The 21291-nt window shown below is 38.8% G+C and overlaps 2 protein-coding genes across 3 annotated transcripts in view; one reads left to right on the plus strand and one right to left on the minus strand.

Annotated features, from left to right (window-relative positions):
- The window catches only part of PAICS (phosphoribosylaminoimidazole carboxylase and phosphoribosylaminoimidazolesuccinocarboxamide synthase), a 47202-nt gene that overhangs the window by 5800 nt on the left and 20111 nt on the right, over positions 1–21291 (minus strand). For both annotated transcript variants that reach the window (XM_043604366.1, XM_043604359.1), the window contains 8 exons: positions 18735–18801; positions 14676–14873; positions 6493–6671; positions 4721–4900; positions 4507–4620; positions 3779–3862; positions 2204–2384; positions 500–658 (listed from right to left, as the gene is read on the minus strand). In XM_043604366.1, the coding sequence (XP_043460301.1) occupies positions 500–658; positions 2204–2384; positions 3779–3862; positions 4507–4620; positions 4721–4900; positions 6493–6671; positions 14676–14873; positions 18735–18801 (1162 nt within the window). The remainder of the gene's footprint in view (positions 1–499; positions 659–2203; positions 2385–3778; positions 3863–4506; positions 4621–4720; positions 4901–6492; positions 6672–14675; positions 14874–18734; positions 18802–21291) is intronic.
- PPAT (phosphoribosyl pyrophosphate amidotransferase) overlaps positions 19469–21291 on the plus strand; it is a 36334-nt gene continuing 34511 nt past the window's right edge. Inside the window, exon 1 of the mRNA XM_043604401.1 lies at positions 19469–19740. Within this exon, the coding sequence (XP_043460336.1) occupies positions 19613–19740 (128 nt within the window). The 5' untranslated portion in view covers positions 19469–19612. The remainder of the gene's footprint in view (positions 19741–21291) is intronic.

Genomic DNA, 21291 nt, shown 5'->3' on the forward strand with positions numbered 1-21291 from the left:
TTAAACATCCAGAAATGTAATTAGCCAAATCCAAAATGTTAAATATTCTATAGAATAAATGAAAGGAAAAAAAGGAGGAGGATTGAAAGACTTTAAGAGAGAGATCAACTAAATGCACTGTAAGGACTGTGTTGGATCCAGATTTGAACAAATCAACTGTAAAAACAAATGAGATGATCAGAAAAACCTGAACACTAACTGAAAATTAGAAGATTTTAAGAAATTATCACTAACTTTTCTTATTATGAATATGGTATCATGATTATGATTTAAAAACTAAAGTTCTTATTGCTTAGAGAAGCATACTTAATATTTAAGTATAAAATGCTGTTATCTAAGATCTGCTTGAAAATAATCCAGCAGGGAAGGGCTACATGGTTAACAAGATGTTAAATGATGAAGCTGAGTAATAGGTATATGAGATTTCATTATGTTATTCTCTCTACTATTTTGTGTGTTCCCAATTTTTTAACAGTTTTAAAGATTCAATGCATCTTACCACTGGGTAGTCGAAGAGAAGACCACACATCCTGAGCTCCCCAGTCTGGAGTGAGTGGAGGACAGTTGATCACTGGGTATGCAGTGTTACCAGACATCACTGGTCCTAAACCATTGCTTCTGCCTGCCACTGCCACAAATACAGTAGGAATGCCATCCCCTAGGGAAATTACACACATGTAATTGAAAGGAGGTTTTAAGATAGGTGAAAACAAAATGTCTATGTGCCTTAACTCCTTCAGTTCCTTTATTAGCAGTCTCCACAAAAAGCAAAATAAGACACTATTATTACACATACATTCAAAATATATATTTCACTCTGCTACCTATTATATCTCAAGTAACAAAACAGGGAGAGCAGTTTGGCCATCTTTGAGATATATAGTATAAAGGGAGTACTAGAGTGTGTGAGGGAATAGCTCAAAGGCCCCTTCTACTATGGCTGCTTAGGCTCACTGGAACAAAGAATGACATTACGCCAACTAGGGTCTATCCTGGTATCCTTCAACCAACAGGGTATAGGAAGATCTCATTAACAGAGACTAGAGGTTCAGGGGCACATGAGTAAAGGCAGACAGATTCAGTAATATAGTACCCAAATATTTAAGTCTCTTCAATATACTTTCTAACATATCCCTTCAACATTTCATTCTCTGATAAATTTATAAGTTATTCCTTTGTTTCTTAACACAGATTCCTAACCTGAAATCTAAAAATTTTATGTATTTACATTTTTCTGGATAAAGAGTTCAGGCTTTCATTAGCTTAACAAACAGGTCTAGAAACTATCCCAGTCCCCCGGCCCCCAAAACTTAGTAACTATGCTCCTATAACAACTACCTTGAGAAAGTATACTCAAATCAACATTTTTCCCAGTTTAGAAACATTTGGTCAGGTGTATGAGACTCCATTATTTTAGATCAATACTATCACATCAAGCCATTTCTTTTACATACTAAATTCTAAAATTATTCCTTGGGGCACCTGGGTGGCTCAGTCGGTTAAGTATCCGACTCCTGGTTTTAGCTCACGATTTGTGAGATTGAGCCTTGTGTCGGGCTCCACGCTGACTGTGCAGAATCTGCTTGGGATTCTCTCTCTCCCCCTCTCTTTGCCCCTCCCCTGCCCACTCTGTCTCTCTCAAAAATAAATAAATAAACTTAAAAAAATAAAAAAAAATAACAAAAATTAAAAAATTAAAATTCTTCCTTAATTTTATGTTTAACCGCCTCCTAGGAAAGGCTGTCCATTAAAAATACTTGAGAGGCTCTGCTACTTCAACTTCAGTCCTCCCAAAATCGATATGGGGCCTATTTTCTGTTGGAGCATATCAGAAACAATACTTGAGGGGCTTCTTATTAAAGACCTAACTTTTATTTTCCTTCCATATTGCATTTTCTTTTTTCGAGGAGGAGGCTCTACTCCTTTATTTACTTATTTTTAACATTTAAAAAATAACTGAACGTTGTTGGCACACAGTGTTGCATTAGTTTTAGGTGTGCCCATGTTGCATTTTCAAATCTTTCTCCTTGAGCCATTCTTTTTTAAGTGCCTTCTTTGGAAGTGCATATCATGAAAGCCTAGATTACCATATTTTTCTCCTTGGATACATGGCATAGCTCTTCTTCAGCATTATTAGTCTAAGCATAAAATTTTTAGCAAAATCAGGAGAACTTCCTGAAATGCTCTAGTTGTATGAATTTACCTTCATACTCTGCTTTAATTCTCAGAGTTTCATCTGGTCCTTTATGGGCAGATGTTACCCGAAGTTCACATGGAATGCCAAATTTTCCACAAGCCGCCTTGATTTTTTCACAGTGACTCAGATCCGAAGTTGAGCCCATTAATACTACAACTCTGCACTGACTTTCTGATTTCAGAAGCAACTAGAAAAGAAAAACACGGACATGCAAAATAAAGATGGCAAAAATGGATAAATATAGAGATGAATACCATAAGAATAGTCAGTTTACAGAGCTATAGTAAAATTACAACTGGACGGAATATTTTCTTTCCTAATAGACCGAATTCAAATCAGAGACAAACAGGACAAAATGATAGAGGATTTCTTTTCCAAAATAACCTCTATATATAAAGAAAAGTGGTCTTCATACTTAAGACCTAAAGAATAACATTTAAGAAAATTTTTTTTAATGTTTATTTTTGACAGAGAGATGGATAGAGTGGGAGCAGGGGAGGGTCAGAGAGAGAGGGAGACACAAAATATGAAGCAGGTTCCAGGCTCTGAGCTGTCAGCACAGAGCCCAACGTGGGGCTCAAACTCACAAACTGCGAGATCATTCCTGAGCCGAAGTCCACTGCTCAACCAACTGAGCCACCCAGGCGCCCCTAAAGAGTAACATTTTTAATGAGATAAATTACATCTACTATTATAATACAAAGCAAGGATAAATACTGAACCCTTCTAATTAATACTCAGGAAGCTGTAATATAAAATATTTCATCCTGGGGTGCCTGGGTAGCTCAGTCAGTTAAGCATCCAACTTCAGCTCATGTCATGATCTCTTGGTTCATGGGTTTGAGCCCTGTGTCAGGCTCTGTGCTGACAGCTCAGTGCCTGCTGTGGATTCTCCGTCTGTCTCTCCCTCTCTCTGCCCCTTGCTCACTTGCTCTAAGATAAATAAACATTAAAAATATATAAAATACTTCATCCTAAGATTTTTCATATATTCAGTTTAATGGAGATTTTAAGGCATAATCAGCCAATCTAGTTTCTAGACCTGTTTGTTAAGCTAATAATTTAAAATCTATAAAAAAGATATAAATCTTTTTTCAGTTGGTTGCTTAGAACTCAAAATGCAAATGTTTCCATGGACATGATGTACTTAAAAGTAGCTATGACTGTTGGATAACCACAAATCACAATTTCCATGTAATTATAATAATAACACCATAAATCTTAAAGTGACATTTTAATGTCAGATTGAGTTCTAATTCTGAAATCTGCTTATGGAACTCATGCTAACGGAACACTGAGGAGCAGTGGAGAGGGGTGGGTGGGAAATGTAAGAGGCAGGGAGGAGACAAGGATTCTAGTATTCCCCAAAAGAATTTGGGAGTGTACTGGCCAGTTTTACAGCAAGGGGTTTTAGTATGTCACTGAGAAGAGTCTGGTGTACATTTCTTAAAGGTGCTCCTTGTTTTAAAACCACTGGAGAAAAGAAAGTAACTACAGATTCTCACTTTTATTTTCCTTTTTGAAGCAAGATTTTCTTAAAGAAAAACACAGTACAGTATGACTTTACTATAAAAGTTTTACCTCTACTCTTTCTGCAACCCACTCAAAATTTTTCTTTACCATCTGGAGCCCTTCAGGAGTTACTTCTTTGAGGTCACGATATGACTAGAAAATAGGGTAGAAAGTTTAGAATACAAATATTCTATTAGTAATATTTTTACTAACTAAAATTACTTGATTTTTGCGTTTTGGGTAGATTACGAAGAGCCTGAACAACAAGGAATGTATCTGAAAATGTATGGGTCTATAAATTCATTTCTTGAATTAAAATAGAGAAAGTTTAGATAGTGAAGTATACTTGTATTTTCATTTTATTTCATTAAGTGCTTTGTACACTAGCAACTTTAGGCATCTGCCCTTATTTTGTTTTTCGTAAGACAGAGCAGAAATGTAACCTGGTAAGATCCAGAACACTTGGGACAGAGTTCCAGATCTGCCACTTATAATTATGACAACATCTATCATCATCTCAGTACCTTAGTTTTCAATTAGCCAAACAAGAATATACTTGCCCTGTGTGACAGTCATAATAAATGAGAAATCTGCTTTGTAAATGTAAACTATTTCTATTATAATTTTTTTTTTCAGGGTACAAAAAATTTAAGACTTATTTATCCTTAAACGTAAATAGCAGTTAACTCAGGCTCTTAACACAGGGAGTAATAATTGCCTTTTCTTTCCTTCCACTTTCCTGTTCACCTCTATCCCAGCCTGATCTTGCAAAGGATAAAAAACCCCTGAAGCATTACCTGTTTGTCTTTCTGTTGGCTTCGGTCTCCTGATGGCCAGAGTCTCCAGGAATCATTATCAATAACATCAGCAAGAACAATTTCTTTGGTGGTTACATCAACACCAAATTCAATCTAGAAAAAGCATATCACCAAAGAAAAGTTTTCAAAACTCTACAGCTAAAGGCATTTCTCAGTTACAATCTTTACTCTCAAACCTCCATTTTATTTGTACCTTCATGTCAACCAGTGTACAATTCTGGGGCAACCAAGATTTCTCCAGTATTTCAAAAATAGCCTGTGTAGCATGACTCATGATATCCACTTCAGTTTGGCCTATAACAAGTCCAGCAAAGCAAAATTTTGCAGCAATTAGCTGTTCTTCAGACCACTGTGGATCATTATTGGCATCATCCTGAAAACAGAGTAAAGGAATACAATTAAATATAAAAATTTTAACCTTTTGAGATAAACTGAAGTCTTTTTTTCCTTGACCAAGAATTCCTCAGAATTATTTTTCTCTAAATACTTAACTTTTGGTTAAAATAACCCTTTAATTCACAATAATTATCTTTTTTTTTTTAAGTTTATTTTGAGACCGAGCACAAGTCGGGGAGAGGTAGAGAGAAAGAATCCTATGCAGACTCCGTGCCATCGGTACACAGCCCCACATAGGCCTGATCTCTCGTGGCCTGATCACGACCTGAGCTGAAATCAAGAGTCCGATGCTTAACTGACTGAGCCACCCAGGCACCCCAACAATTATTTTTGATTTCTCTATTTTTATTTTTTTGTAAAAAAAAAAAAAAAAGTCTCAAAGTTATTATTTTTTTTAAATGTTTATTGGGGTGCCTGGGTAGTTCAGTCTGTTAAGCATCTGACTTCGGCTCAAGTCATAATCTCTACACCCAACATAGGGCTTGAACTCATGATCCTGAGACCAAGAGCTGCATGCTCTATCAGATGAATCAGGCAGGTACTGCTCCTAACCTCATTTTTGATAAGAATTTATAGAAGACTACAAGTCTTTAGGGTTATTATTTGATAATTCAAGAGACTTAATATAAAGACATTAGTAAAAAAAAAAAAAAAAAAAGATTTTCATTTTATTCTAAGTAGTGTCCCAATTTCACATGAAATTTTTCTTTAAAAAAATTTTTTTAAATTTTATTTATTTATTTTGGGGAGAGAGAGACAGAGCCCAAGCAAGGGAGGGGCAGAGAAGGAGACACAGAATCTGAAGCAGGCTCCAGGCTCTGAGCTGTCAGCACAGAGCCTCATGCTGGGCTCAAACCCACAAACCGTGAGATCATGACCTGAGCCGAAGTCAGATGCTTAACCGACTGAGCCACCCAGGTGCCCCTCACATGAAATTTTTCTTTTATGAATTTTTGATTTGTATTATAACCATAATATAAACATTTTAAGGTACGCAGTTCACTGATTATACTTGATCTGGGCCAAAAGGCTGAGAGGCGATTTTAGTTGACTGTTTAAAAATGTTACACTGACATTACTTCTGACGTTGGAACTATGCTTAACAGCATAAACAAAGATGGAAAGAGAAAAGCAGTCAATAAAGAAAACAAATACAAATTTATAACCACTGATTCCTACATTTTTATTATGTTTTCACTTGTAATAGACATTGGTAATAGCTTTTTCTGTATTTTAATATAAAAAAATCCCTTGTATTAGCCTTTACTTCAAACTCTTCAAAAAATTTTAAGTTTCTGAATTGTTAACTTTTCTTCCTAGTAACTGCTAGTTTTAATTTATTCATTTTGGTAGTGATCTTGAACCAAAGTTAAGATTAAGTAGAGTTTCAGAAATGTTTTCTTTTAAAAATCTGAATTATCACTGATAACAAAAATGTACATTATTGACATATATTTCTGTAATGACAGCTGCAATATCAAAAGTTTTAATAATGTTTAAACCTTTTGATTTTGAAATTTTAAGTTTGTTGCTATGTTATAGTAAAGCACAGAAATATAAAATAATTACCTTGAAAAACATCTCCACTTTAGGTGGGTAAAACTTATATCCTTCCTTGACACCAGGATTTCTTTTGAGAAAAGAACCCGTTGCTATTCTTCTGCAAACCCATTCAATTGGAATCATTTCACACTTAGGTGCAATGAAAGCTGTCTCCCCACATTTTCTGGTGAAAGCAGTTTTGATACCTATATATTGATAAAAAGTTTTTTAAAAAAGCATTAAAACTGTGTTTAAAAAGGTACATCTGAGGCATAATAAAACTGTTAACACACAACAAAATGAAACAAAAACTATCTAGCCAAATGCGTTATCCTTAAATGTAATTAAAAAAAATTTTTTTAATGTTTATTTATTTTTGAGAGAGAGAGACAGAGTGCAAGCAGGGAAGGGCACAGAGAGGGAGACACAGAATCTGAGGCAGGCTCCAAGCTCTGAGCCATCACCACAGAGCCTGGCACAGGGCCTGAACCCATGAACCATGAGATCATGACCCAAGCAGAAGTTAGACGTCCAACTGAGCCACCTAGGCACCCCCCCCTTTATATGTCTTTTTTTTTTTTTAAGTGGAAGTAGGAAAACAAAATTATTAACATGGCTTTCTTAATGCTTATCAAAATATTTAGCATATTTCATTTTAATGTTGCATGGCAAAGCATATAGTGGATCAGAAGATCTGGGTCTCAGAGTCTTTACCATTCATTCATTCAGACATTCAAGAAATACTGAGTAACTCCTCTGCTACTGCTTACCTAACTTTGCACTAGGCATATGACTCATCTAAGTAGTACTAATTATCTTTAAATCAGATTTGGTGATAAGATTCTCATATTTGATAGACCAGTATTATATGGGCCTTATAAAATATCAAACTACAGGGCGCCTGGGTAGCTCAGTCGGTTAAGCATCTGACTTCGTCTCAAGTCTGATTTCCTGGTTCGCAAGTTTGAGCCCCACATCGGGCCCTGTGCCAACAGCTCAGAGCCTGGAGCCTGCTTCAGATTCTGTGTCTCCCTCTCTCTCTGTCCCTCCCCTGCTTCACTCTCTTTCTCTCTCTCTCAAAAATAATAAAAATTAAAAAAGAATTTTTTTAAAAAATCAATCCACTTATCACAAGCAGATATAGCCCTACATTCTGGATAGCCCTTTTCTCTTAAAATTTGAAGGAAATAATCCCTGAAAAAAGTCTCCAATAGGTAGCAGCAGGAACTGCAGCCAATGTGGCCAGGAGGAAAGAAAACATTTGTTCTTCCTTTCCCTTCTCTTTTACTCAAATGTTAGTGGAAAACTAAGATAAAGAGCTAACTTGTGATGGGAGCTATTTTATTTGGGGGTCTTGCAAAATAACCTAATACTAGTTACAATTTTTATGAATCATATGATCGATCAACTCCACTTTTAGGTATTCCAGGTACTAACACTGGCAGCCTGAAGATGAGCATTATTATGTTAACCTATACAGGTTTCCAGGAAATGTTTTACTCATGTTAATGCTACAGTATTACTTTGTGCTACCACGTAATAACACTTCTAGAAAAGGCAGTATTGAAAAGAATTGAAAGCAGGGACTCAAACTGATACTTGTACACCAAAGTTCACAATAGCCAATCATCAACAAATTAATAAATAACCAAAATGTACAATATACATATAATGAATTATCGTTCAGTCATTTTAAAAAGAAACAAAACTCTGATACATGCTACAACATGAATAAACCTTGAAAACATTATGCTAAGTGAAATAAAAGTATTGTATAATTCCGCCTACATGAGGTACCTAAAAAACGCAAATTCATAATCAGAAAGTAGAATAGAGATTACCAGGAGCTGGGAAGGGAGAATGGAGAGTTTTGTTTAATGGGTCATAGTTTCCATCTAAGATGGTAAAAAAGTTCTGAAAACGGGAAACTGTAAACGTACTTAATGTTATAGAATTTACATTTTTAAATAGTTAAAATGAGGGGTGTCTGGCTGGCTTAGTCAGTAGAGCATGTAACTCTTGATCTCAGGGTTGTGAGTTCAAGCCCCATGTTGGCTGTAGAGATTACTTAAAAATAAAATTTTAAAAATGGTTAAAATGATAAATTTTATTGTGTATCTTTTACCACAATTTTTTAAAAAATATTTTTTAAAATTTATTTTTAAAATTTTTAAAATTTAAAAATATTTTTTAAATATTTATTTTTGAGACAGAGAGAGACAAACAGAGTGCAAGCAGGGGAGGGGCAGAGAAAGAGGTAGACACAGTATCCGAAGCAGGCTCCAAGCTGTCAGCAGGAAGCCGGTCCAGGGCTTGAACTCACAAACCACGAGATCATGACCTGAGCCAAAGTCTGAGGCTTAACCAACTGAGCCACCCAGGTGCCCCTTAATTTTTTAATTAAGCTCTATGCCCAACACGAGGCCTATACTCATGACCCTCAGATCAAGAGTACATGTTCTACTAACTGAGCCAGCCACTCCACCACAATTTAATTTTAAAAAGTAGCAAGACCTGCTTTAGGTCAGGCATCATAAATCCGTTTTCATTTGTTTAATCCTCATAATACCTGAGAAGGTAGATAATAGGGGCAAACATTCAACAAAATAGATAAGGATAGAAGCATAGTAATCATGTTAGCTAGTACGAGATAAAGTAGGGTTTCCAATCAACACTTTCAACTCTGTGTGGCTACCCAATTAACCACTATGCTATACTGCCTCTCCTAGAAGTGTTATTACATCACAGCACAAGGGAATACTATAGCATTAACATGAATTGAAGCAGCTGCTGGAAACCTGCATGGGTTTAACACAATAATGTTCATCTTCAGACTGTAATGTTAGTACCTCTAATCCCAATCTAATCCTCTAAAATCAATTTTTTCTCATCAGAAAAAAATAAAAAAAATTTTGATCACATATATATCTATATACATACATATGTATATCCATACATGAAAGGAATCAACATTTATGGAAGTCTTGCACTGTGCCAAGTGTTCTATGTGTTATCTCATTTAACCATACATAAAATTTTTCAGGTAGGTGTTATTATGTTTATAAAAATTTTCAGGTAGGTATCATTGCATTTTACAGTGAAAGAAACAGAAGCTCAAAGAAGTTAAGTAATTTGACAAGCTAGGTCATGGTGCTAATCAGTAATGGTGCCTGGAACAGTTTCAAAACCTGTACTGTTTTCTCTGTATTCCCTCTGTGCTTGACCAGTACAATTTGATTGTAACAGAATTGTAGTATGCTACATGAACAGGAACTCTGGGAAAGAATAACAGTGTAATGGTCATTTTAACCTTTAAAGAATGATTGGGCTCATGCTCATGGATAGGCAGATGATTTAAGTCAATCCTTAACTTGAGGCAGTAACTACATGCCTAGCTTCAAGAATTTTTCCTTTTTAGATCTGTTAATCATTAGTCATATTTGTGTCTACCAAGCTTGAAAGACCAGTGTCCGCATCTATCCTTTAAACATAATCGTTACTTTCTTCAGAGGAAAACCCTTCCTCACATTTAAGAGAACTGAAAGAACAGAATCAATTTACGGCAAGACTCTTAGAAAAAAAAATTTTTTCAAAAAAAAAAAATTCAGTTTAGATGATGATTGCTCTAATACACATCATCTCAGCAAATTTCATGACTGCATGCAATGAGAAAAAGAACTCCTACCATGTAGCAAATGTCACTTCATACTCTGAATTACTGTGTCTGACAACTAATCAGTCCACATTATCTCTGGGGCCACCCATGTATTAAGGCTGTCCAGCTTCTTGTCTGTGGTTTAGCAACTGTAGGATTCATACCCATGACTACTAACACACCTAAATGTAATTACGGTAGGTTTCTGTGGGAGAACCGAGACTTAAAAGATTAAGTTTTGATTTTTAAGTATTGAGACCAAACCCACACATTTTATAACTCAGGTGTAGTATGTAGAATATTATTTCCATGGAGAAATATTACTTGTATCTATTATTTGTACAGTATTTTATAGTTCGCTTATGATTGACAATGAGAAAACTAGAATCCTAATTTACTAATTGTCATTTGGTACCCTTCCCACTCTAATTTCTAGAAAAACCTTAATTAGAACATAACCTTGCTTATAAAGAAAATAATTAAAACAATTTTTAATGTGTTTATTATTTTAAAATTTTTTTAATGTCTGTTTATTTTTGAGAGCACGCACATGCGCGAGCAGGGGAGGGACAGAGAGCAAGGGAGACACGGAATCCAAAGCAGGTTCCTGGCTCTGAGCTGTCAGCACAGAGCCCATTGTGAGGCTTGAACTCACGAACCGTGAGCTCATGACCTGAGCCCAAGTCAGATGCTTAACTGACTGAGCCACCCAGGCACCCCTAATGTATGTATTTTTGAGAGAGACAAAGCATGAGCAGGGGAGGGGCAGAGAGAGAGGGAGACACAGAATCTGAAGCAGGCTCCAGGCTCTGAGCAATCAGCACAGAGCCTGATGTGGGACTCAAACTCACAGACCATGAGATCATAACCTGAGCTGAAGTCGGATGCTTAACCGACTGATCCACCCAAGTGCCCCTGAAAGCAATTTTAAATAGACCACTAGGGGTCAACTAAACATACCATTTATTTAACTGTCAGTGAGTAAAAATTAGATAAAACAACAGAATTCCTAATCTATCCTCTAAAACAAATCTAAGAATTTTTTAAAACTAAAGTTTTCCTTAATTTCACAGTATATAAAACCTGAAAAATATCTTTCAACATTTCCTGTGAACCAAGTAAGTTTTAGTTAAGTATGCCAAACACAGTGATTTAAATGTAATTGTTGGAGTACTTCATTTAGGGTAACAAACTTTCCCTTTAAAAATGCAAGGCTTGGGGCGCCTGGGTGGCGCAGTCGGTTGAGCGTCCGACTTCAGCCAGGTCACGATCTCGCGGTCCGTGAGTTCGAGCCCCGCGTCGGGCTCTGGGCTGATGGCTCAGAGCCTGGAGCCTGTTTCCGATTCTGTGTCTCCCTCTCTCTCTGCCCCTCCCCCGTTCATGCTCTGTCTCTCTCTGTCCCAAAAATAAATAAACGTTGGAAAAAAAAAAAAATGCAAGGCTTTCAAAGTCAAAACTGGGAAAATCCTGGACAAAGAGAGACAACGTGGTCACCTTAACTTACTTTTTGTTAAGCCCCAGAAAGCACACTGAATACTCCCTTCCTGAATAAGCAAATAAAAACTTGGGCCTGTACTTACCTTGTTATTTGAGAGCATTTATATATATATAAATATATATACATGCAATTCTGTAGCTATGTATAATTACTACGGATACGTAGGTGCTATATTTTTTTTTAATGTTTATTTATTTATTTTGAGAGAGGTGGAGGGAGAGAGAGAATCCCAAATAGGCTCTGCACTGACAGCAGCAAGCCCGAAGTGGGGCCCTAACTCACACTGAGCCACCCAGGACCCCTGATTTTAGAATTTTTATTTTAAGCCTTCCTTGACTGGTGGTTTCTCAGTGACTGAGCAGGTTTTTATACAGAGCATCAAACTAATTTTAGGTTCCTTTTGCAGTACAGATTAAGTGATCCATTTTTAACCTCCCAAGTTATCTCATTCTCCTATACATATTAACGTTTTAAAAAGTTGCTTAATACTATAAATTGTTAACAATAAAAAAATTAGCTGCTGGGGTGCCTGCATGGCTTAGTTAAGCGTCCGACTCTTGATTTCAAATCTGCTTTGGATCCTCTGTCCCCCTCTCTCTGTCCCTCCTCTGCTTGCATGCTCTCTCAAAAACAAACAAACATTAAGAAAAAAAATCCTAAAATCGTATTACTTAGGAAATCTGAGTGGTCCTTTAAGTTTCTAATAACACACTCACTTTCAATGTATAGAAGGATTTATGGTATGGAGACAAATTACGTTGTCAATTAAGTTAGTTCCACGCTAACTTAAAAACATTCAACAGAAAATGATGAAAGAGACAAAACTATTCAAGAGCCCATTCTGTACAGACAGAACTGATTTAACTTGAATTACCTTGTTATTTTGTGGAAGGTAGGTATATCTATCTTGACTAAAAACAAAGTTATTAAATCCCTTTGGATTTAGAAAGATTAAGAGAAATTATAAACATGCTATGATAAGAGAAGAGGATTCAGTAGGCAGAGAGGGACAGATTAGGGCCTTAAGTCCCTTGGCAGGGAAAAACACGTTTTGGAACAATACTGGGAGTGTCTGACCACAGCAAGTCCCCTCAGGCATAAGGTTCCTCTTAAGAATGCAACATACTCCACCTACTCCCCCTCAGGTTTCCCCTCCAGATTTTGACAAAAGACCTAAATAAGGCCATAGACCACTCCTCATACAATGGAAAGAGCCAATCAGATATGGACAACCCAGAACCTAGAACTAGCAAGCCAATAAGACTACAGTCTGAGAAAGGACAAGGGGGAAGGCAAAGGGGAGGGCTGACCAGATCCTTATTAAAAAAAAAAAAAAGAAAAAAAAAAGGACCCGAGCCTAGAGTCCTCAAGCATTCACTTTCAAATGTTCCTTCTCAGTAATGAGAGCTTTCCTACTATTCTTACTTTCTTATACTCTAATAAACTTCTGCCCACTGCTCATTTTGTGTCCACCTCTTCATTCTTTGAAGCAGGGAGACAACGAATCCTGGGTATTGTGGTAAAAAATCCTGCAATACCTTAAAGATATTGAGGGTTCGGTTCCAGACCACAATAAAGCAATTACTACAATAAAACAAATCAAAATGGATTTTTTGGTTTCCCATGCATATACAAGTTATATTTTATACTATACTGTGGTCTATTAAGTATGCAATATCACGATGTCTAAAAAACTGTACATACCTTAGTTAAAAAATACTTTATTGTTGGGGCGCCTGGGTGGCTTAGTCAGTTGAGTATCCAACCCTAGATTTCAGCTTAGGTCATGATCTCACAGTTTGAGTTTGGGCCCCGCATCTACACTGTTAGCGCAGAGCCTGCTTGGGATTCTCTCTCTCTCTGAAAATAAATAAAATGCTTACTGGAAGCTCTAAGAAATGAAAGGGCAACTGGGAAGTAAAAGGAGACAAAACTATTAAATTATAAAGTTAGAACTAGGGTAGTAAAAAACTAAGCTTTTATTTTATAGGTAAGGAACTGGAGGGTTCAAAGATTGAGTGATCCCAGGTAATGAAGCCTTTTACACTTGAGGGAAAGAGCTCAAAAATTTTTTTAAGTTCATTTATTTAAGTAATCTCCACACCCAACGTGGGACTTGAACTCATGACCCTGAGATCAAGAGTCATACATTTTTCTGTCTGAGCCAGCCAGGAGCCCCAGAAGAGCTCAAATCTTTTATTAACAGAGGTTTCCTACACTACAGACAAATCAGCTGTTAACTGAATCCCTGCAGAAAAGCCCATTATCTTAATTCCCCTTTCTTTACTCCAAGTGCCCTCCATAGAAAGTTCTGATCTTAATTTCATCCTTTTGAATAGATGTCTCTATAGAAAATAGGCTTCTTTCAGTTTTAGAGTAGGAGGTAACCTTGGAGATCTTTGATCTAGTTTAAATTCCTCACTTGGGACAGGGTGAGAAGGTGTGGCAATCTTCAAATACTTTTCAGGGCTTTCAAGTGGAAAAGGGATTTGAAATTCTGTCTTATCTCCAAGGTGCAGAGCAAAGAGTAAATGCCCAGAATTGCAAGTACCAAATTTCAACTCTCCAATTACAACTACCTAACATCAGAATAGGCCTCCCTCATAGAGAAGTCTCTCCTAGGAAGATGTCCTAGGAGAGAAAAGTTACATAAAATATATGTGTGCCAGAGAAAGACCACAGCAAACTGTTAAGATTCCTTAACTAAATGGCATTACTAATTCCAAGTTCAGTAAAGTGTTATAGTGAAATTTAAGAGTTCCTGGTTTGATTTAACTTAAAGCTTAGCTTGTGAGACATCCCCCAAAACATGCTGTTAACCCAAATAATGTCAACTCCCGATGAAAGAGATCAGAGTGTGCCCTGTGTGTATGTGCACACTCAAAAGGAAGGAGATTGTGCAGGGAGGCACCTACCTGTTTTCCTGTAACAACTGAAAAATATACCTGGTAGTCAACAAGCTATTAATCCAAATAATGTCATTTCCCCCATGAAAAGGACCAGTATGTGTGTGTGAGAGAGAGTATGAAAGTGGAGGCTATTGGGAGAGCCACTTACCTGCTTCTTGTAACAACTGAAAAATACAACTGGTAGTTTTATTTGAGATTGCAGCTTTTCCTTCCAGGTGATTCTTTCTGGCTGCATTTCCTGCTGTAATCTGGTCCTTGGACTGAAGGAGGACTTTTCCTGGACTATCTAGCAATTCATAGACTTCTTTTGTTTTACCCTCATAGAGTTTTTTACCAATATTCAGCACTGTGGAAATAAAATGGAAACATCAGATTTCAGGGAAAAATTTCCTAATTGAAGACTGAATTATCTAGAATGATGAATCAGGGAACATACAAAGTAGTTAATAATTTTAATAAAAATTCATTCACCTGCACAGAACCTTATACCCTACAAAGTATTTTCACAGGTATCATATTTGATTCACACAATTTTGTGAAAAATTAGAACTATGTAAATAATTACAATTGACCCTTGAACAATGTGGGGTTTAGGGTTGAAAATCTGCATATAACTTTTACTCCCCCAAATCTTAACTAATAGTTTACTGCTGATCAGAAGATCAACGTTATCTGTTAAGCGGTAATGTTAAATGCTTGGGTAACGCGTTTTGTCCGTTATGTGTATCTTATACCATATTCTTACAATCAAACTAGAGAAAATAAAAAATTTTTTTTTAAGTTTTTTATTTATTTTGAGAGAGACAGAGCACAAGCAGGGGAGGGACAGACAGAGAGGGGGAGAGAGAATCTCAAGCAGGCTACAGCCTCAGAGCTTTCTGTAGCAGGCAAAATGGCAAAGTTCAGCCAGAAGGGTTTCCTGATGTTTAGTTAATGTGTAAGGAGAGGCACCCCCCACCCACTGAAGTTAGCCCATTTCCAAGAGCCTCTATTTTTTTTTTTTAGTTCACAAGCATGTGCATGAATATGGGAGAGGCAGAGAGACAGGGGTAGAGAGAATCCCAAGCAGGTTCCACACTGACAGCATACAGCCTGATGCTGGGCTTGATCTCACAAACTGTGAGATCATGACCCGAGCAGAAATTAAGAGTTGTACGCTTAACTGATTGAACCACCCAGGTGGTTATTTCTTAATCTTTCTTCCCTATCCCCCACTGTTAATCCTTTCTCCACACTAAGATGTAGGAAATTGTGAGGAAGTGAGTACAAGAGACTCTAATTTTGATGCAGGTCACAGACCTAAAAAAAGTAGACTCTGGTCATTAGAAAGAATGATTTAGATGAAGATCAGAGGTAACAGAAGTTTAAGGACTTAAAATTTCCAAGGGAAGAAATCACCCTCACATTCCCAGAACAAGGACTCATTCTTAGTATTGGCATTTTTTAGTGTCTGTGCGCCAGGTACACTAGGGATATACCAGTAAACAAGAGAGAGTTCTTGTTCTCATGAGACCTGAGCCTGAGGGAAGCTGAAATTAAACAGGACATCATAACAAGTATGATGTAAGAAACAGACTATAGGATCACAGGTTCACAGCAGGCCCACCTAACCTAGTCTAGACATCAGAGAAGAAAGGCTGGAACAAAGTGAGGATTAGGTTGCGATCAGAGGAAGGATAAACACTTAGCCAGAAGAGGAAAAGGGGTAGGTAGTGACGGTGACCATGGGGTAAAACAGTACATGGCAGAACTTCAATATGGTTGGAACACTGTGTGTGCATGCACTGCTATAGGGTAGGGGAAGGAGGGCAGCAGCTGAGAGTAAAAAAGAATGGCAGGAGATAAGACAAGGAAGAATTGGGCAGGGGTAAGATCACCAGCTAGCAGAGGTAACCATTAAACCAGTTACAATTCAGTTTAATAGTTGCCACTGCAGGGTACCTAATCTAGAGGATGAATCCCCACCCTATCATAATGTCCTGACTCACTGACAAGGTTTAAAAGGCTCCTCAAGATAGAGCCTCAGCTTAGTGCTCCAACTTCACATTTCTTGATTCCCTTCCCAGAACTCTAACTTCCATGAATGAATTTCTATATCCCACTCACAGGCTTTTGACATGTTCTCTCTTGGCCCAAACATAGTTTCCTTCCCTTGCATTTCACTATTCATTCTTTAGGCCTCATACATCATGTTGATAATGTGTAGATTTTATCCTAAGAACAACCATGTGGCTTTTAAACACTTCAGCAAAATGACAGATTCCTATATTAGAAAGATTATGGCTGCTGCGTGGAAAATGAAATGAGGAAGGGGTGGATGGAAGAAAACTAAAGACTGAAAGACTAGTTAGGATGCTCTTGCAGCAATACAGCCCAAGAAATGTCCTGGTCTAAGGAAAAAGCAGTGGTTGAAAGGCTCAAGATATTTAAAAGGTAAAAGTTTTAAGAACCACTCATTCAACATAGGGATAAAAGAGGGGAAAGTCAAGGATGTTTCCTAGGTTAGCTACAAGGCAAAAGAAAGTTTTTAACTACTGCACCTCCACAATTCAGTTGAATCCATATTTATTACCTAGTTGTTAAACAGGGTAGGAATTTCAATTAATGGATAGAAAAAACATACTCATAGGAGACATATATTACAAGTGCCAAAACGCCTGCTAAGAACTAGCAGATGAATTCAGGAAAGACTGATGACTGAAAATAATTTGTGGCACTGAAATTTAAGAGTCTTGAAATGTATAGAACTTCCACAGAGAGGAGATAAAAAGTCTAGGGCTGTTCCCTCCAGTAAGGGAGCCACTAGCCACATTTGGTCATGAAATATGAAACACGGCTACTCCAAATTGAGATGTGAGTTAAGTTTAAAATACACAATGGATTTCAAGATGGGGGAAAAAAAAGGATGCAAAATATCACACATTTACAAATATTGATTACATGCGGAAACGATATAGTTTTGGATATACTGGGCTACATATGATATATTTACAATTCATTTCACCTGTTTCATTTTACTCCCTAAAATGTGACTACTAGAAAACATAGTTACATAGTTTTACATATTTCTATTGGCACTGTTCTCCTAGACACCGCATAAATGAACACAGATGAGTGAACTTGGTGAATTAACCTAACTGGAATATAGGTATAGGATTCACAAGAGAGAAAAATCAAAGTTAGGGTTGAAGGGATAGGAAGAAAGCAGTATGCAGGAGGTGAAAGGGTCTTCAGACTGAATTTTAATAGCTCTTGGGTTGCCACTGAACATTTTTGAGCAAGGAAGTGCCATTTAGAAATCATAAAAGTGCCATTTGAGAAAGATTAACCTGCCAGTTAGATTATACCAGTTTGGATGTATGGAAGGAAAAGACCTGCTCTAATACCCTGATTTTATGGAGTTGTTACTCGTTATCATCTGGATCTTTTTGTTTGGTCTCTCTATATTACCTAAGTTCAATTTTCTTTGTGGAAGACAATGTACTGACTAGCCAACACAAACAAGTTGGTTCATCATAAATTTAAAAATTGGGCGTGTGGGGAAAAACACACTTAACCAGCATAAATGTCACAAGCTATTTTTCCTGAGGATCTAATCACTCACAGATAAAATGATTATGTAACTATAAATGCAAACTAAAGCAAGGCAACTTTTTGCCTGGTGCTTTTGGAGCTCTTCAAAGCCATCATGGCATCAAAAGACTATAAAACACACACACATACAAAATCTGGACACAAAAAAAGTAAATTTTCAGTAAATTCAATTATTAACTTTAAGGAGATAGCAGGTTATTAGGAAAAGCAGGACTTTGAAAAATCCACACGTTTTTGTGATTGTTTTGCAATATCTATTGATTACCAACACGATTTTCAGGCACCTCTCCAACCCCTGACCATTTCTCTTTGTAATCACTCTTTCTCTACTTCGTTTCCTTTCCCCAATCCAGAGTCAGTTCCGAGTATTTCAGAAAGTTCGGAGAGGCCCGGGAGGGCTGGGTTTCCTACGCCTCTCTTGGCGGTGCCTGGGCCACGTGTCCACCTGCCCAGCGGCCTAAAGAGAAGGCTGCAGGGAGACCAGACACCGCCCGGGGGTGGGAGAGGCAGCCAGGAGGGCCGCAGGGCGCGCACGTGTCCGCACAGAGCTCGCAAGCTCTAGGCGGGAGGGCAGGGAGTCCCCGGAATATTCCTGGGGATGCCTGTTACTCACCCTCAGCTGTAGCCATTATCCTGCGTGGGCTGGGGGCAAACGCCGCGCTGGGAACAGAGGCAGGGCTCTGGAAAAGAGGAGTGGTCAGAGAGGCTCACCCGGCGGGGAAGGGAGGGCGGCGCACAGACACACCCCCGGCCAGGCCTGGTATTCCGGAGCGCAGACTCAGGCTCTCAGCTAGTACCACAGTCCGGAGGAATGCCTGTCTTCTCTGCTGCCCCGGCGGAACTTCGGCTCCGGGAGCTAGCTTTACCCCCGAGGCTTCCCGCCGCGCAGACGCAGAGACGCAGGCTTCCCCCCGCCCCTACCACCCCGCGCGGGCGCTGTTCCAGAAGAGGCGAAAAGTGGCGCGCACTGGCGGCCCCTCCCGACTCGACAGAGGCTCGCTGACCACCCCCTTCTCAGCGAGAGCGGTTCATAGGTTGGAGCGTACCAAGTAATGACGGCCGGGGGAAAGCATGTGCGGAGGAGCATACAAAATTTACATCTTCTGGCAGAGAAATGACGTTAACCCTACTACTTTCATCACCCTAACCTTGGATGTTGGAAAATAACGGAGATTTCCACGTGCAGCAAAAGCAGCTCCCCGTAGGGCTCCGGCGGAGGACTAGCTCCACCCTAGGCGTCTGTGACTCCTCCTCTCAGCCAAGGAGCCTCTAGCCCCCTCCACGCTCATTGGTGGATACTGAAGGGGCGGGGCAGGGTGGCAGGGGGCGAGCTAATCACGCTTACTTTGGGAAAGCGCGCGCCGCCGCAGTAGCTAGGGTCGTGCGGCTGGGAAGGAAGCGAGCTTGAGGCGTAAGGGCCGAGCGGGCAGCTGGTTGGTGCTCAGGCCGCTGCCGCGGCGGCAGGTCCCTCCACGTGCTTTCGGCAGCGACATGGAGCTGGAGGAGTTGGGAATCCGAGAGGAATGTGGCGTCTTCGGGTGCATCGCCTCAGGAGAGTGGCCCACGCAGCTAGATGTACCGCATGTGATCACTCTGGGACTTGTGGGTCTGCAGCACCGGTGAGCAACCGGCTGAGGGGTGGGGGTGGCGGCGCGTGTGCTGCTTCTTCAGCACAAGCTGTTTCCCGCGGCCCGTGTTAGCGAGCTCGTGCGCGCCTGAGGGCCAGGAGGCCAGACCTCTACTACCTGGATTGGTATCTGCCTGTGGCATCGACTAGGTGGCCAAGGCGTGCGCGGGCACCACCTTGCATCCCTGGACTTCTCCCTCTCAAGCCCTAGTGCTGTTCAGGGGCTCCCCTCCTCCCAGTCTGGCCAATTTGTTAAGGCTCCGGTTCTCTAGGGTTAGGCGGGTCGGAACTTCTCCCCGACTTAATCTTGCAGAGCCTGGAGCTGCTTTTGAGAAAGGTTCGTGTGGCGTGGCTGCTGGTCCAGGACTTACAACACCTTGAGGTGTTCGCGCGGAGCCTTCAACCCACCACAAGCTTTTGTTTGCAAGGGCAAGGCTGCTGTTGAGCAGACTGGATATTTGAATGTAGGCACAGCTATGAGAATTTAGGAATTCTAGAGTTCATACCCCCGGAAACAGCTAGTTGATATTCAAAAGGAACTCCCGGTTGTAGATCTCATACAAATTAACTGAAAATAAACCAGTCACAGGAAATAGTGCATCTGAAAAAGATGCACGGGTTTCAGATAATGAAGGAAAAGGTTGTAAGAAGATGCCAAGAAGTAACTCCCTTCTTTATTTAAAAGGGAGCAGTTCCTGTATGACAGGATACATACAGATTTTTGGTAGATCCCTTTGAGTTAAAAAATAACTTGGTTTCTGTGATCGTTCCGTTTTTTACTACCTGGAATTTGCTATAAATCTAGATTTAACATTATCGCTGAAAGTATTACAAAGTTTTCATAAGGCAGTAACTGCAGCAACAACTTTTAAAACATTTAAGCAACTTGGCGATAAAACTTATCAGAAATATTGGAGCAACAAGTATAAATGAATTACAAATGATTTGCTTTCCCTCACCAAACTTGAAATGTAAGTAGTCTTTTTGATCTTTTCAGGGTCGAAAATACTTGAGTTTGTTTCACATCTTGTGTACGCCTTCTTAAATGCTGAGAGTGACTTAGAGTCTGGGAGGAATTAAAAAGAATATTTTTAACTTGAATGACTCTAACTTGGATACTTGTGGGTTGACCCTAATAGAAATCTTGTCTTAAAATACTGTACATTTTTTTGAGAAGATTAGATACAGAATCCAAGGAAAAACTAAAATCTACTTATATGGTAGTGCAGAGCAACATTAGTTTATAACATCTTAGGATAAGTTATTGTGGATATTCTCTGAAGGTAAGAGGTGTGCAGAAACGAGGGATGTTTATAGAGTTGCCTGGCAGTCTGTGGGAGACCAATGAACTGACCTTGATTTTTTTTTTTAATTATTTACATTTTAACTAAAATAACTCAGAATGTTCATCTTCAGTCTCCTTTAAATATGTGCTGGAAGAAAAAAGGACTTTTTTTCAAGTGAATACAACTTGATTCCTAGCTACATGCACTTTTCTGTAGTTGCTTTTATGTGAAAGCATTATGCAATTAGACAATACAAG

The sequence above is a fragment of the Prionailurus bengalensis genome, chromosome B1 (assembly GCF_016509475.1).
Source record: "Prionailurus bengalensis isolate Pbe53 chromosome B1, Fcat_Pben_1.1_paternal_pri, whole genome shotgun sequence".
Classification (NCBI taxonomy): Eukaryota; Metazoa; Chordata; class Mammalia; order Carnivora; family Felidae; genus Prionailurus; species Prionailurus bengalensis.